Here is a 14,065-nt window from a genome sequence, read left to right on the forward strand (position 1 = left end):
CTATAGGAAAAATTAAGTAAATGACTAATCAAGAAAAAAATACAAAGTTGATGCTCAATTAGAAACTCAATCACTAAAGCTAAAAATACTAATTTCACTTTCAATAACACAAAGCTTCCTTCTGAAGAAAAGTATTTACACCTTTATATTTAATTTTGATATATTTATTTATTGTTTTAAAATATTTAAATTATTTACTAAATATAAAATTTTGAAATTTGAAATGCTTGTGCCTCAACACCTTAAGGCTTACACCTTTCCTCATGAGGGGTAAAATGTCTTACATTACACATTCGCCTTTAAAAACTTTGGTTTTCTGCATTGTTTTGAATTTACATGCTTTTTTTGTTAGAATTGTTCTATATATATCACAATGTTTGCTTCATGCTCCCAAGCACTGAATCTTCTAGGGACAATTTCTCCCACCCTCCCCTAAGAGATCTCTTTGAAATGTGTATACTCGTGATGGGGTCTGACCTTGTCACTCAATAGGTTGTAGATCATAGAGGTAGTTGAACATTATTAGCTTTGGTTGACCTTATCTTCTATATTTTCCCCTTATAGTACCTATGCTTGTTATCCTAGTTTTTTCGCTTTGGAAAGCCATCTGTTTCCAATTTAAGATACTGTTGTAACTATTGAAAACTTTAACTTGTCAATTATTCTCATATGAGAAGGATCTCGTAACCCATTGGACCACCCTTCTCTGTTTTGTTGACATTCACAATTGAGTTGGACATACTTGCTAGACAATTGGATTATTATATAATTTATTGGAAAATGGACCATAGCTTTTTATAGCTTTATTTTTCAGAATCATTCTGCATCATGGCTGATGGTCTGCTTTGGACTACCCCTTTGATATACCATTTCCTATGCAGAGAAAATTGCGTATGCAGTTTAAAATCATACCTTTGGGTTTTTTTTTTTTTTTTTTTTGCTGATAAATTATTCCTTTGGTTGATTTAATTTTTAATGCTTTTTGTGATGATTATCTGAGAAATTATTTATTTACTTGACAAACTTAGAAATTGTTGAATTTCTGTAAATTCCAGTTAGTTGGGCGATCTCTTTTCTGCCTTGGGTTGCTTATTCGTTATGGAAACTCTTTGCTGAGTACATCCTGCTCCAGTAACAAAAATATAGATGTCAAGAACAGCCTCAACTTGTTTAAAAAGTATCTTCATGCAGGTATGCCCCTTCAGCATTTGCCCATAAATGTGCGTGTACACCCCCACCACGGAAGAGGGAGGGAGAGATTTTAGCTCGTCTTATTTAACTTGTAAGTTTTGAATTTCTGTAGGCATTAGGTTATGTTTTGATTGCTAGGCCTGAATATGTGTTGGAAAAGGATGTTGGGAAAATTTTGGAGGCAACACTCTCTTCTAGTACTGACATGCGACTTAAGGTAATAATTTCTCTTTCTGTTTTCTTTCTTGCCTTCCTGTCCATATACTAAATTGATTTGTTGTACAGATGCAAGCGTTGCAAAAAATCTACGAGTATCTTCTTGATGCAGAAAGTCAAATGGCAACTGATAATACCAGTAATAATACGGTTAATTATTCCGTAGATGGTGGCCATAGTGTTCCTGTTGCTGCAGGTGCCGGTGATACTAATATCTGTTGGGGAATAGTTCAATTGTATTGGGATAACATCTTAGGAAGATTTTTAGATGTGAATGAACAAGTTCGCCAATCTGCTGTGAAGGTAAAATCTTGTCCGTGTTCTTATCCTTTGTTGTTTGTCTAAATTTTTGGATTCAAATGAGTGAACTGGTCTGCCCAAACAAGCCAATCAGTATACAGAAATATTAATTATTTACTGAAACATGAGAAGGAAGTCTCAGACTAATATTTTTTTTATTTTTTATTGTGGATTTACTGGTCATTTGGTCATTCTGGCCTGGAATTCATAAATGGAGTTTCTCATGTGAAATTCATGATCTTACTGTTATCAGTATCTACTGTAACCTTTACATTGTGCTACGTCAAGGCCTAGTTTATCCTATTACTTGTGTCCCATACCTTATTGCCCTTGAAACAGGTCCTGAGGAGGCAAACTCAATGCTGGCTCATCATCTTCTGATGAATATGAATGAAAAGTATTTCCCTCTATATGCTTCCAAATTTTGGGTACCTTGTTAATCTGATTATTCTAACTATTGAAAGCATCCTTCCAGATATCCAGCATTTTTTGAAAGCCGTTTGAGAGATGGCCTTCAAATGCCCTTTATTTTCATTAGGTCCATGGGTGGAAGTTCTGAAAATTCAAACCCAAAAGTCCAACTCAAGGTACCTGATAGTATGAAAGGGAAATTCGATAATGGCTCTTTCAACTATGCAAGGCTTGGTGTTTCTCGAATCTACAAGCTGATCCGTGGGAATCGTGTTTCAAGGAACAAATTAATGTCGTCGGTAGTGTGCAAATTCGATACTCCAAGCTGGAATCCTTCAGTCATCCCTTTTCTGATGTGAGTTATTTCTTTAGTGCCCATCCTAGAGTTGTGTGGTTCTACTACATATATTGACTTCAATTTGCTTTTCCCAGGTACTGTACTGAAATGCTTGCTTTACTCCCTTTCACATTGCCTGATGAGCTGCTTTACTTGATTTATGCCATAAATCGAGTTATACAGGTTAGAGCCGGTACATGTGAAGCAAATATGAAAGCCTTTCTGCATTCGTTACAAGAAGATGCAAAGATAGTGCATGGTAATGGGATAACTCCGCAGTGGCCATCTTCTCAACCTGTTTCCAGTCATACTATATCAGCGGATCCTAATGGGACATTTAAGGAAGAGCCAGCTGATGAGCCTGTTTCTAATCATTCAGTGTCTGTGGATTCAAATTTGCATTCTAGGAGTCCATGCAATTCATGTGGCATATCTGAAGATGATTTGCAGAAAATACAGGTAATCTTAAAGGTCCTGCCTTTTATGTCTTCTATGGATTCAAATTTGCATTCTCGGACTTAATGCAATTCACTTGGCATTCAAATTTGTGGTGTTTATACAGGCTGACTGTCTCTCGGCTATTGCGCTACAGCTACTTCTGAAACTAAAGAGGCATCTAAAAATTGTGTATGGTCTAAATGATACACGATGTCAGGTAAATCTTCTTTGGAGTGGTTTCTGTTGTCTTGTATCTTAGATTTGTTGCTTTACAGTGGCATATATGATCCTAATTTTTGTGCAATATCTTACTGTCTTTAACCAGGAACTCTCTCCAAATGAACCCCTAAAACTGGGGGAGGCTCTCTCAAAGCAGAACATTCCCTTCAACACCAATGAAACACGCATTGATCTGGCTATCAATCATCAAGAAGTGTTGCAAAGATATCAGATAGTGTGTGAGCACCGACATTTTGAGTCACTGCAAAGTTTTCATGCATAATGAAGAACATCTACCTTTTTACTTATCTAGTTCTCTTTGTGCGTCTTTGTTAGAAAGTATGATCAGTGTCTTTCCATGTGCTTGGTTACAAATCCTTTTTCTTTTTTTTCCTTCTCTTAATAGCATAGATATAAACTGTTATGAACATGCATTGTAGCTTTATTGCATTTATAGATTTTCTACCTTGTCTGTTGCTCAAGTGGTTGAATCGTGTACAGCGACAAGCATCATTGTACTTCACTTGATTGACATTTGACATACTTGGTTTGAAGCTAGCAGTGACCCTATTAGAAATGAATCCGGATCCTCGGCCGCCCTACCCGGCCGCCCTACCCGGCAGCCCCCCAAAACGACGTCGTTTTGGGGGTTTTTGAATTTTTTTTTTTTTCTTTTCTTCTTCTTCGTTCTGGCCGAAGAGAGAGAGGAAGAAGAGAGAGAGGAAGGGGAGGGAAGGGTCGCCGTCGCAGGTCGGACGATCGTCGCCTTGCCTCGCCTCGCCTCGCCTCCGCCTCCGGCCCGCCTCCGCCTCCTCCTCCTCCTCCCCCGGTGATTATGGCCCCCCTCCCCTCCCCTCCGGCCCACCGGCGGCTCCCCTCCCCTCCCCCTCTCTCTCTTCTTCCTCTCCCCTCCCCTCCCCTCCCCTCCCCTCGCCTCTGGTTCGGCCAGAACGAGGAAGAAGAAAGAAAAAAAAAAAAAAAAATCAAAAAACCCCCAAAACGACGTCGTTTTGGGGGGCTGTTGGGACGGCCGCCGAGAACGGCCGCCGAGAATCCGGACTCATTAGAAATTGCTAGGATTCCTTCTAATGACTCAGCAAGTTTTATCTTTTCTTTTAATGGAGGAATTTTGATAGATACGCCTCGATAAAAAACCCAAAATCATAATATTTAAAAAAAAAAAAAGGCATTGTGTAAGAATCGATTGGCCTGTTATGAGGTGGAACTCTTGTTCTGTCTTTACAAATTTTTTTTTACTGTGCAGGAATTCAAGACTGCTTTGAAGGAAGACACTGTTGACTATTCAACATACACAGCGAACATCAAGAGGAGACGGCCTCCTTCGAGAAGAGGGATGATGAAGATTATGATGACGATGAAGATTGGGGAGGAAGTGGAAGTGGGGGCCGGAGGCTAAATAACTGTGGGAGGAAAAGCAACAGTAGTAGAGGTAGGCAGTGGTAGTAGTTTGTAAATACATTTACAGGTAAATCTAACATCATGTATATTATCTAGGAAGGGGGGGAAGAAAATAAAAAAAAAAGGAGGTTAGAATTGAGAACAGAAAAAATAATAGAATATTGATGCAAAACCAGTACTGCCATATATTTCACAAGGTTATGTGGCAGAGAAGCGATTTTTGTAATTGATTCCCTCATGTAAATTTTTTTTTTTTTTTTTTTTGGAAATCATGTAAGTTGGTTGGGTCAATGGTATTGATTATCCCATTTATTTGTCCATTGTTTAATGTGTATGTGCCATGTTGAGACAGAACTCATTGGTTCGTCATTATTGTTGCAACTCTTTGTGTGGTTAGACATCTTAAATGTGATTAGCATATGAGAATATGCACATAATTTGATAGACCAGCATGTTATACAGGTAAGATGTGCAGATATGGATGGAGCCAAAATGTGGGCTTCCTAACGTTCTTTGCAAATGTGACATTACTTACTTTCATGCAATGATAATTCTTTGGTGAGTTCTAATATGGTTCATATGGTAGACTTTGAAATTCTCGTCATATGATTAGGAGACTTGTGTATCTTTTTATAATGACCCTGGTGAGTATAGAGAGTGAGGGATTTTACCATCACTCAACTCTCTCTGGCAAATTTAATAGAAATTGCTATGCGTAATCCACAACCATTATGACTGTAACTGCATTTTCTCTCAAATCAACTTGTATAAAAGGAGAGTAGATACAATTTAGAAGGCTATAGAGCAACATTGGTGCAGATATAATAATTATTTTTTTATATAGAATTTCCAATAGAATTTATATATCTAGCCTACTATTAAGGGTGTGGCGAAGGAGAACTGCTGAGCTACAATTGCAATGAGTGACAAGTTGTACAGATAAGCTATAGAAGCAGTGTCGGAGAGAGTTATACCCCCAACCTCTCATATGCGAGGCCCGCCACTAGCTAGAAGCCCATTGGCGGTGTAGAGATTAAGAGTGGTGGTGAGATGAAAAGCTTCAGAGTCATGAACTCGTGCCTATCATTCATTCTGGCTCAAAAACTACACAAGTATATCAATTTACAACACAAAACTCAAAACTCAATTTCATGGCACCCAGAGTTATTAATAGGGACGTGAGCACACAAAAAGTTGAATGGGCTTGTATCATCACATATCAATCACCCATATGACAATTGTAAGTAATAATACAATCAAGGCTTTAATGCCATGAAAAAAATTGAACATTTAAAAGTCTGACTGGCTACATTGATCTCTGTCTCATACATCACTGAAAACAGCTTAATTATTTTTTACTAATAGAGCAATGTTACAGAGAAAAAATCTGGGAACAAAAATTAAATAAAGGGGCCACCCTCCAAGGGACTCACCGAGGAATTTGGTTTGCATTATGAAACAGCAAAATGTTTTGGAGACCACATGAAAAAGGTAATAAGGTGAGGAGTAATAATGAAGAAAACTAAATGTGAAAGAACCTAGTGACGGAGCCAGTAGGTCCTACGCCTGAACCAGTTGTAATTGGGTAAACCTTGGATGGGTCCCATGGCAACATCCTGCAAAAAGGCCAAACATGACTTAGAACAAATATTGAATGTACGGAGGAAAACAATAATTTTTTAACATTCTTCCCTCATAGCAGGTAAATTTGCAATTAGCAATGGGGATGCATTAATCCTTACCTGATCAAATATAAAACGGTTTGCCACACGTTTGACAGTGCTAGAATCTACAGCATCAATTCTGGCAAACAATTCAACGAATGGGATTCTTCTCCTGTACGTAAGTAGCTGCAAGAACAGAATGGATAACGCCAAACAATCTGGGTCTTTACAGGGAAGGAAAATTTTTAAAAACAAAAGCTTGTGTCTTCTGACCACATTTCATGAGAGTGATTATCATTTGATAAAAAGAGTCCATGTTTTAGAAACTAAACTAAATCGTCTTTATCCAACACTACTCACTTAGTAGGCTCTTAAGTAGACAATCCAAGAGATTCAAAAGTAATACAAGGGAACCCTTTCATTTTCTGCAAGTAATATATGAGGCATTCTTTCATTTTATTTTATCCACCCTTCTTTTACCATACGCAAATGAAAATGCATCAAGTACTTTACCTGGCACCCAATATCTTCAGCAACAGGACTAGTTCCATCTATGTGAAGCAGCAAAGAAGATTTCAACTGCAGTGCAATAGAACTGTAAGTGAATGCCAATATACTGAACACCACAAGATAAAAAATAAGTGGCCAAGCTAAAATCGATTTCCCTTTCATAAAACTAAGCATGTTGCATGGATACAAGTTAATCTACCACACCTCCTTTGTCCATATTTTAGTTTTAATGTGTAATAAAAATGTGGATAACACATTTTATTCAACAAATGATGTAGCTCTGACTCACTTTGGCACAACAAATACTCATCTAAGATAAGTTAGAACTACAGGCAAAATATGGGATGCTTGGCAAAGGGTTATTTGCTTGGTGGACCAAAAACAGTTTTAAACATCCCCAACTTTATAAATACTTCTTAGTCATTAATAGAAGTATATTGAAAGTTCAATCCATAACTTATGGCTTTCATTATCTCCAGAACTCAACTATAAAGAAATAAAGACTTAAGACCTGAGCATATATGGAAGGCATATTGATCCACAAATTAGGGTGGTAGCCATATATGTCGTATTGTTTTTGAATTACAAAACAATATATATATATATATGCAATATAGTTTTACTAAAAGCACTTAAAACCTGAGGACAAGCAAGCAGATAATATCAAGGTTCAGTACAAGAACTGGTAACTACCTGGTTACAAGCACGAGTAACATCAGCTTCAGAAACTCGATAACATAACTTGCTCATCTCATACATAACATAAGCCAGATCATCCAAGCAATCCGGCTAAAAACAAAATGTTAAAATGAAAATGAATAACTAGAATTATTGAGGCATAACATACAACATCAATTGTGAATTAAAATCAATCAAACTAAAGCTCCTCATGACAGATGTGGAAACTGATGGGCAACACAGATAGCTGTTTTATCATGTTTGTGATGCTATAAAATTATGATTTGTAAAATAAATTGATGTATTATTATTGATTGATATATATTCATATCTATTACAATGATTCATGATTCCTATATATAGAAGAGGGTGAGTGTGTAGTAGGTAAGGAGTAGGTGAAGTGGAGGTGGTAGTGGTGTAGTGGGTTAGGTTTAGTGGAGTAGGTTTAAGTGGGTGAAGTAGGTGGAGAGTAGGTGGATTTTAACAGCCCCCCGCAAACTCAAGGGGGATAGGAACTAACCAACTTGAGTTTGGAGAGAGTAACAAAACAAGAAAAATACATAAAAATAAAAGAGGATAAGAGACACTGTATGGTCGTGTCAGACCATTGGTGAAGACACTGGATGGTGGTGTCATAACGTTGTAGAGGACACTGTATGGGGGTGTCATAACCATGTAGAGGACACTATATGGTGTTGTCATAACGGTGTAGAAGACACTGGATGGCGGTGTCAGACCGATGTAGAAGACAGTTTATGGGGTCATGTCGGACCGTTGTAGCAGACAATGTTGTGACAGTTGTTGTGACAGTTTACAGAGTCTTGCTGGACCCTTGTAGAAACTAACCGGAATCAATGTCGGGACAGTTTACAGAGTCTTGTCGGACCCTTGTAGAAACTAACCGGAATCAATGTCGGGACAGTTTACAGAGTCTTGTCGGACCCATGAAGGAGCTAACCGGAATCAATGTCGGGACAGATCAATGTCGGGACAGTTTACAGAGTCTTGTCGGACCCATGAAGGAGCTAACCGGAATCAATGTCGGGACAGTTTACAGAGTCTTGTCGGACCCATAAAGGAGCTAACCGGAATCAATGTCGGGACAGTTTACAGAGTCTTGTCGGACCCATGAAGGAGCTAACCGGAATCAATGTCGGGACAATTTACAGAGTCTTGTCGGACCCTTAAAAAGTCGCACCCTCAAAAGGTGTGCCCAATCCATAAAAAAGCCTGCCATCAAAAAGCGTGCCCAATCCATAAAAAGGCGTGCCATCAAAAGACGTGCCCAATCCATAAAAAGGTGTGCCAGATATGATGGCGAGGCACGTGAGTGCCTTGGCTGGCGCGCCCGTTTGTCGTCTGGCGTCAAGTGGCGCGCGATACGCGTGGCTGCCCCGGCTATTTAACCAAGACGGAGGCGGAGGCCGAGGCAGAGGCTGAGACAAGAAACTGAGAAAAAACTCTGAAAAACAAACTCTTCGTTGTCGGAGAGAGAAACTCGGTAATATTCTGTAACACGCTATTGCCCAGAAAATGGCTTCGTCGTCCCGCGGTCTGCTCACCTCTTTCCCGACCTCAACGAGTCAACAAGAGAGAGAACTGGTGCGGTGGCACTGGAACCTCAACCAAGCGCCCCGGAGTTTGCTCCGTTGAACTTTCCGATGCGGTCTGTGGAGCAAAGAATGGCAGTGCAATCGGATGTGGAAGCCAATCAGTATACATTGAAGTCATGTGTGGAAACCATGACTGCGGTTACAAACTTGTCGAACCGGCTGCAGAGTAGGGCAAATGAGGTGCAGCAGTTAAACTCCCAGCTGGCTCTGCTCCAACGCATGTATAAGGATGCGCGAGCAGAGATAAGTGTGCTAAAGGCGGAAAATAAGGAGCTGAAGCGGAAGGCCACCGTGATGTTCCATTTTGGAGGTCCGCCATATTCTGTAGTGGAGGAGCAGGGAGGAGTGATCATGCCCAGTGGAGTGGGAAACACGGAGGCAGCACCGTCAAGGGCCGCCCAGGATAGAGGCAAGAAGAAGAGACTGGCGACAGAGTAGAGAAGAGATGTCGGTGTGTGGTCGTCTGCAGAAAAGAAAACAAAGCTGCTGTTGTTGTTTTTTTTTTTTTTTTTTTTTTGTTTGTGTAAAATGGTGATCGGGATGAGCCCTGACATGAATAAAATGAGGTTGTGGAATGAGGAATGTTTGTTTGTTTGTTTGTTTGTTTTTTTTTTTTTTTTTTTTTTTTTTTTTTTTTTTTTTTTTTTTTGTGAAAAGTAAGGGAATCGAATAAGAAAAAAAAAATATATATATATATATATATATATGGAGATGGGGATGAAATGATAAGCATGGTGATGATGAAGATATAATAATGAATAAAAAGAGAGCACCAATTAATTTGTATAATAAAAAATAAAAGTGAGGCGGTGGATGGGTGTGATTAAAAAGCAAAAAAGAGAAAAGTATATATATAATAATAATAAGAATAGTTAAATGGGTGGCCCGAGGAGGGTGCAATTCATTTGCTTAGTTAGTTAATTATTTTATTTGTGTTGGGTAGAGTGGATCACATGGGTGAGTGGTGGTAAAGGAAGGGAAAGAAAAAAATAAAGAAATAAGAGAAGAAATGTAAAACGGGGTTGGTGATGTATATGGAGAGAGAGAAGCAGTGCTTTGGTTCTGGGTGGGAACCAGTCTTGATTCATCTGCTGGTGTCTACACTCTAGACTGCAAAAAGCACTATCTTCTTTGTACATGAAGATGTCGCGACCTCAAAAAGTGAGGGGTCTCCACGAAATCAGCCAAATTCCGACGGTGGTTTCGTGGTGAGACGGCGGTGGCGGAACCCAAGTACCGGTGATCGAAGCCGGCGGAGGGAGGGGCGTCGCCAATGGATAGATCCAAGGTGAATTCAGTCATGCTGGTAGTCCTCTTGATCGGAGGACGAGGTCTCTTCCCCAACAACATCATCTTCTTCTTCTTCTTGTGTTGATGATCAAACCGTCAGAGTGGTTGATATTGTTGACACATTCAGGCTCCAGGAGCAACCTCCTTTTGATAAGAAGCTGTTCGTTGCATATATAAAGAAGTACATCAAGTTGTGGACACCCAAGCTGGAGGGAGACAAGCAAGAGGAATTTAAGAAGAAGATGCAGAGGGTTGGAAGGGATGATGCCAACGAAGGTATAAAGAAGGTATGTGTAGAGGTCCAGCGGGCGGCCAAGGCGAGGCTGCCGCCCGCCGGTGAAGCGGAGTTACTAAGTTGTTAACCTTGCTCTGGTACCATGTAAAATAAATTGATGTATTATTATTGATTGATATATATTCATATCTATTACAATGATTCATGATTCCTATATATAGAAGAGGGTGAGTGTGTAGTAGGTAAGGAGTAGGTGAAGTGGAGGTGGTAGTGGTGTAGTGGGTTAGGTTTAGTGGAGTAGGTGAGGTGGTAGTGGTGTAGTGGGTTAGGTTTAGTGGAGTAGGTTTAAGTGGGTGAAGTAGGTGGAGAGTAGGTGGATTTTAACATGATTAATGGGCATCTCAGTCTGAGCAAAATCCTGATACTCAATTTTTTTGCTACAGATTACCATGATCAAGAGTTCTAAGATATTGGCTATTAAGCCATAACAGTTTGATCCCAAGACATTAGTGGAAAGGAAATCATTCTAGAAGTTAACTTGGTATCATATTAATTTATGGAGAGAAAGAATTGCAATTTTTCAAAATTTCCACTGTAACTTTTTGCACTTGTCACTCTTTTATTCTTCTCGCTTGACTTACTGCAGTTTTCCCTGCTCTCCTGGTGTCCCCCCTCTTGATTTTGAGAAGCTTTTAGAGGCCATAACCACTATCCTAGTGTTAATCCCTGCCAATAAAGGGTACTGGAAGGGGTGAACCTCATCCCTTGGCACAGTACTCCCTTTTTCCCTTTCTGGCATACCTAAATCACCCACAAGAGAACCAGCTGGGCTATTTTGTTTTACTTTTGACTATATTTCAGTTTTGAACTCACCCAGAATGCAAGCAACCAGTGTCCACCTCAACACCCAATAATATGTTTCACTTATTAGGCCTGTTTTGTGGTGTATAGGCCTCCAATAAGTTAAGAGCTCTATAGAAGATGTTGTAAAAAGGCTTAGGAGTGTTTATTTGCTGCACTTCAAAAGCACTTGCATATCCTCTTGTACGCTTTATTTCACTAAAAAAGTGCCTTTAGGGGAGCCTCTACACATCAAAGTACATTAAAGATGCAGCCAAACACAACCTAAAGCATTATTTCAAGGGAAAGAAAAGTAATTCCAAGCTAAACACACAGTAGTGCCAAATGGGGACCTAGTCCATCAGAAAAGTGAGTGAGGAAAGAAATGGAACAAGAGGGAACAAGAGATACAACCCAATCATTTCAGGGAGTGATTTATAGATGTTCTCAATTTGCTAACAAAATATAGAGTCATGGCAAAAAGATATCAAAAATTTGAAAGAACCTAATATGAAGAGGGAAAGAAGGCCCTGAAACTAAAAAAATCATAATTATAGGGCATAATCTCACCTTGGCAATGGCATAAACACCAAATAGACCAGTGTCCTTATAGTTGGTGTTAAAAGCCATCATGTTTTCAGCAATCTCATTAATGCCAACCCTCTGCGCAAGCTCAGAACTGCTTACAAATTGTCAAAAACTAATTAATGCATGCCCTCACTGGTTATATCACAGGAAAATATTCAACTTAGTTATTAAAACCCCACAAATGATGTTCAAACAGCTCACCCCATGTGCTTCCCACCACCTGCATTCTTATTCCAAGATCCCAACACAGACTGCATGACCACCAAAGCAATGGAATCTGGATCCGTCCAAGAAGCCCCATTGAAAGCAACCGCAAATTTTGCCAAAGGTATATCATCATCATCCTAACCTGATTTTCACATAAAGAATGCCAATTAATAAATTTTGTAGAAATACAAGATGGAAGAGAGCGTTTAAATTAAACAAATTGTGAAATATTTATATGATATAAGCACACCTCGGAACCTGTAAAAATTGCTGGTTCTTTAGCAACTAATTCAGACGCTATAGTTGGATCTGTTGACAACTTGGTAAACAATTTCTTTACTTGCTCAACAATGTCCTCATGCTTCACAGCTCCAGAAGCAGCAATTACCTAAAATAGAAGACCAATGCTTAAGACTTCAATAAGTAAGTCAATAGAGTAAAATAATTGATGATAAAATGACAGTGAAGCCAGCATGCAACCAACCAACCAACCCAGTAGACTCAACAATCAATATAAATATCACCTACCATTCTAGGTGCAGTGTAGTGTGTCGATATATACTTTTGAAGATTATATTTGGTGATCGTCTTGATATTTTGAGCAGGTCCAAGAATGGTTCTGCCCAAAGGAGTGTACTGGAAAGCAGTTGCATGCAGATGGTCAAAAATTACTTCGTCAGTTTGCCCTTCAACCTATAATAAATAATATACAAGCATCACAATAAAAAATCAAATAACTAACGACAATGCAATTAGAATTTTTTGTAAAAACAAAATATAGAGGTGATTTAATTGATGAAATCACGAGACCACAAATGAATACGCAAAGGCATTCATCATTCAAAAAACTGACTCGATCAGCATTTATTGGTACATCAATGCAAAGGGTGGAAGAAAGTAAAGCACAAGGTCAGTCACACTAACTAAGGCATTTCTTTGAAATGCTCAAGCAACTAATAGCAATTAATAGAACTCATTATATTCCTTTTTCTCAAAATCAAAACATTTCGATCATCCAACAACTCCATAGTGTTCGCGTCCCCTTCTCATTATTAAAACAATAACTACCTTAACAAACTATTATTGGTTCTTATTCCCCATGTAACATAGGCTTTACTGTTTACCCTGTGAATCATGATGTGCCTTTTCCTATTGACTATATTCTTTACTAGGATTAACACCAATTCTAATAATTCTCATATGCAATTTATGCCACCAAAGATTCATATGGTCTATAGTGCAATGGCTTTTTACATCAAACAATTAGAATATAGAATCATTCCCAGGAAAACAAATCAGATTATGAGGAAAATTGAAGCAAAACACAAACTTTATCAAAGAATGAATGTTACTACCTCCTCCATCTGCCTCAAAATGACTCCTTAGTGTTCGCGTCCCCTTGATCAAATGAATCAATGAGCTCTACTACTGATCATTTTGATAGTCTCTAGGTTTCAATTTTAGTTGGTTGAAGAGAAGTCGCAGCGTTTTTTTTTCAGAGCAATTTTTTGGTCCCAACTGCTGAGTGTTTATGAACATGTTTCCATTTTGTTTTCTTTGGTCATTGATTTTTTTTGATTTCCAAGAGTATTGCTATGCCATGGTGCGCAATGTCGGTTACTTGAGGCCTAAAATCCCTACACAAGCAATATGTATTGGGAAATTTTTTATTTATGTCACCTTTTAACTTCCATTTGAGGCTTGGAATCTTGGTTGAAATTGGCTGAGAACTGCAGATTCATTGTTTATTTTTGTATGCTCACTGTGATCACCTCTGTATGCTCTAAATTCCACTAATCTAGTTAGAAGATCAGACTTATCAATTCCAAGTTAAATTAAGTTATTTGCATACACAAAATGGCTGCCACAGGCAGTTATCACACGTCACTAACAAATGAGAGGTCTAAGG

General features: G+C 38.8%; 1 protein-coding gene and 2 pseudogenes across 6 annotated transcripts in view; 1 reads left to right on the forward strand and 2 right to left on the reverse strand.

Moving 5' to 3' along the window:
• The first annotated feature begins 359 nt into the window (after positions 1-359).
• On the forward strand, positions 360-4,859 carry LOC145794926 (sister chromatid cohesion protein SCC2-like). 5 transcript variants are annotated; one of them, XM_082877267.1, is made up of 9 exons: positions 360-1,191; positions 1,304-1,408; positions 1,477-1,710; positions 2,183-2,294; positions 2,348-2,473; positions 2,639-2,914; positions 3,018-3,110; positions 3,219-3,351; positions 4,377-4,859. In XM_082877267.1, coding segments are annotated over exons 4-9 (699 nt in total). In that variant the 5' UTR covers positions 360-1,191; positions 1,304-1,408; positions 1,477-1,710; positions 2,183-2,225; the 3' UTR covers positions 4,379-4,859. The 5 variants fall into 5 exon arrangements, with proteins under 5 accessions (XP_082733393.1, XP_082733392.1, XP_082733391.1 ...); XM_082877265.1 differs by having other exon boundaries at positions 386-1,191; positions 2,551-2,914; XM_082877266.1 differs by having other exon boundaries at positions 1,477-2,294.
• A 917-nt stretch (positions 4,860-5,776) lies between these two features.
• Positions 5,777-14,065, reverse strand: part of LOC114277435 (putative mitochondrial-processing peptidase subunit beta, mitochondrial) — a 44,760-nt pseudogene continuing 36,471 nt past the window's right edge. The window contains exons 8-15 of the transcript XR_014334881.1: positions 12,685-12,849; positions 12,403-12,544; positions 12,151-12,298; positions 11,932-12,040; positions 7,399-7,494; positions 6,709-6,774; positions 6,274-6,381; positions 5,777-6,147 (exon numbers count right to left, since the gene is read on the reverse strand). The product of XR_014334881.1 is annotated as a putative mitochondrial-processing peptidase subunit beta, mitochondrial (transcript). The remainder of the gene's footprint in view (positions 6,148-6,273; positions 6,382-6,708; positions 6,775-7,398; positions 7,495-11,931; positions 12,041-12,150; positions 12,299-12,402; positions 12,545-12,684; positions 12,850-14,065) is intronic.
• LOC145794577 (FCS-Like Zinc finger 6-like) lies at positions 7,583-10,908 on the reverse strand (annotated as a pseudogene).

The sequence above is a fragment of the Camellia sinensis genome, chromosome 7, assembly GCF_055761805.1.
Source record: "Camellia sinensis isolate YWXY chromosome 7, ASM5576180v1, whole genome shotgun sequence".
NCBI classification, from domain to species: Eukaryota; Viridiplantae; Streptophyta; class Magnoliopsida; order Ericales; family Theaceae; genus Camellia; species Camellia sinensis.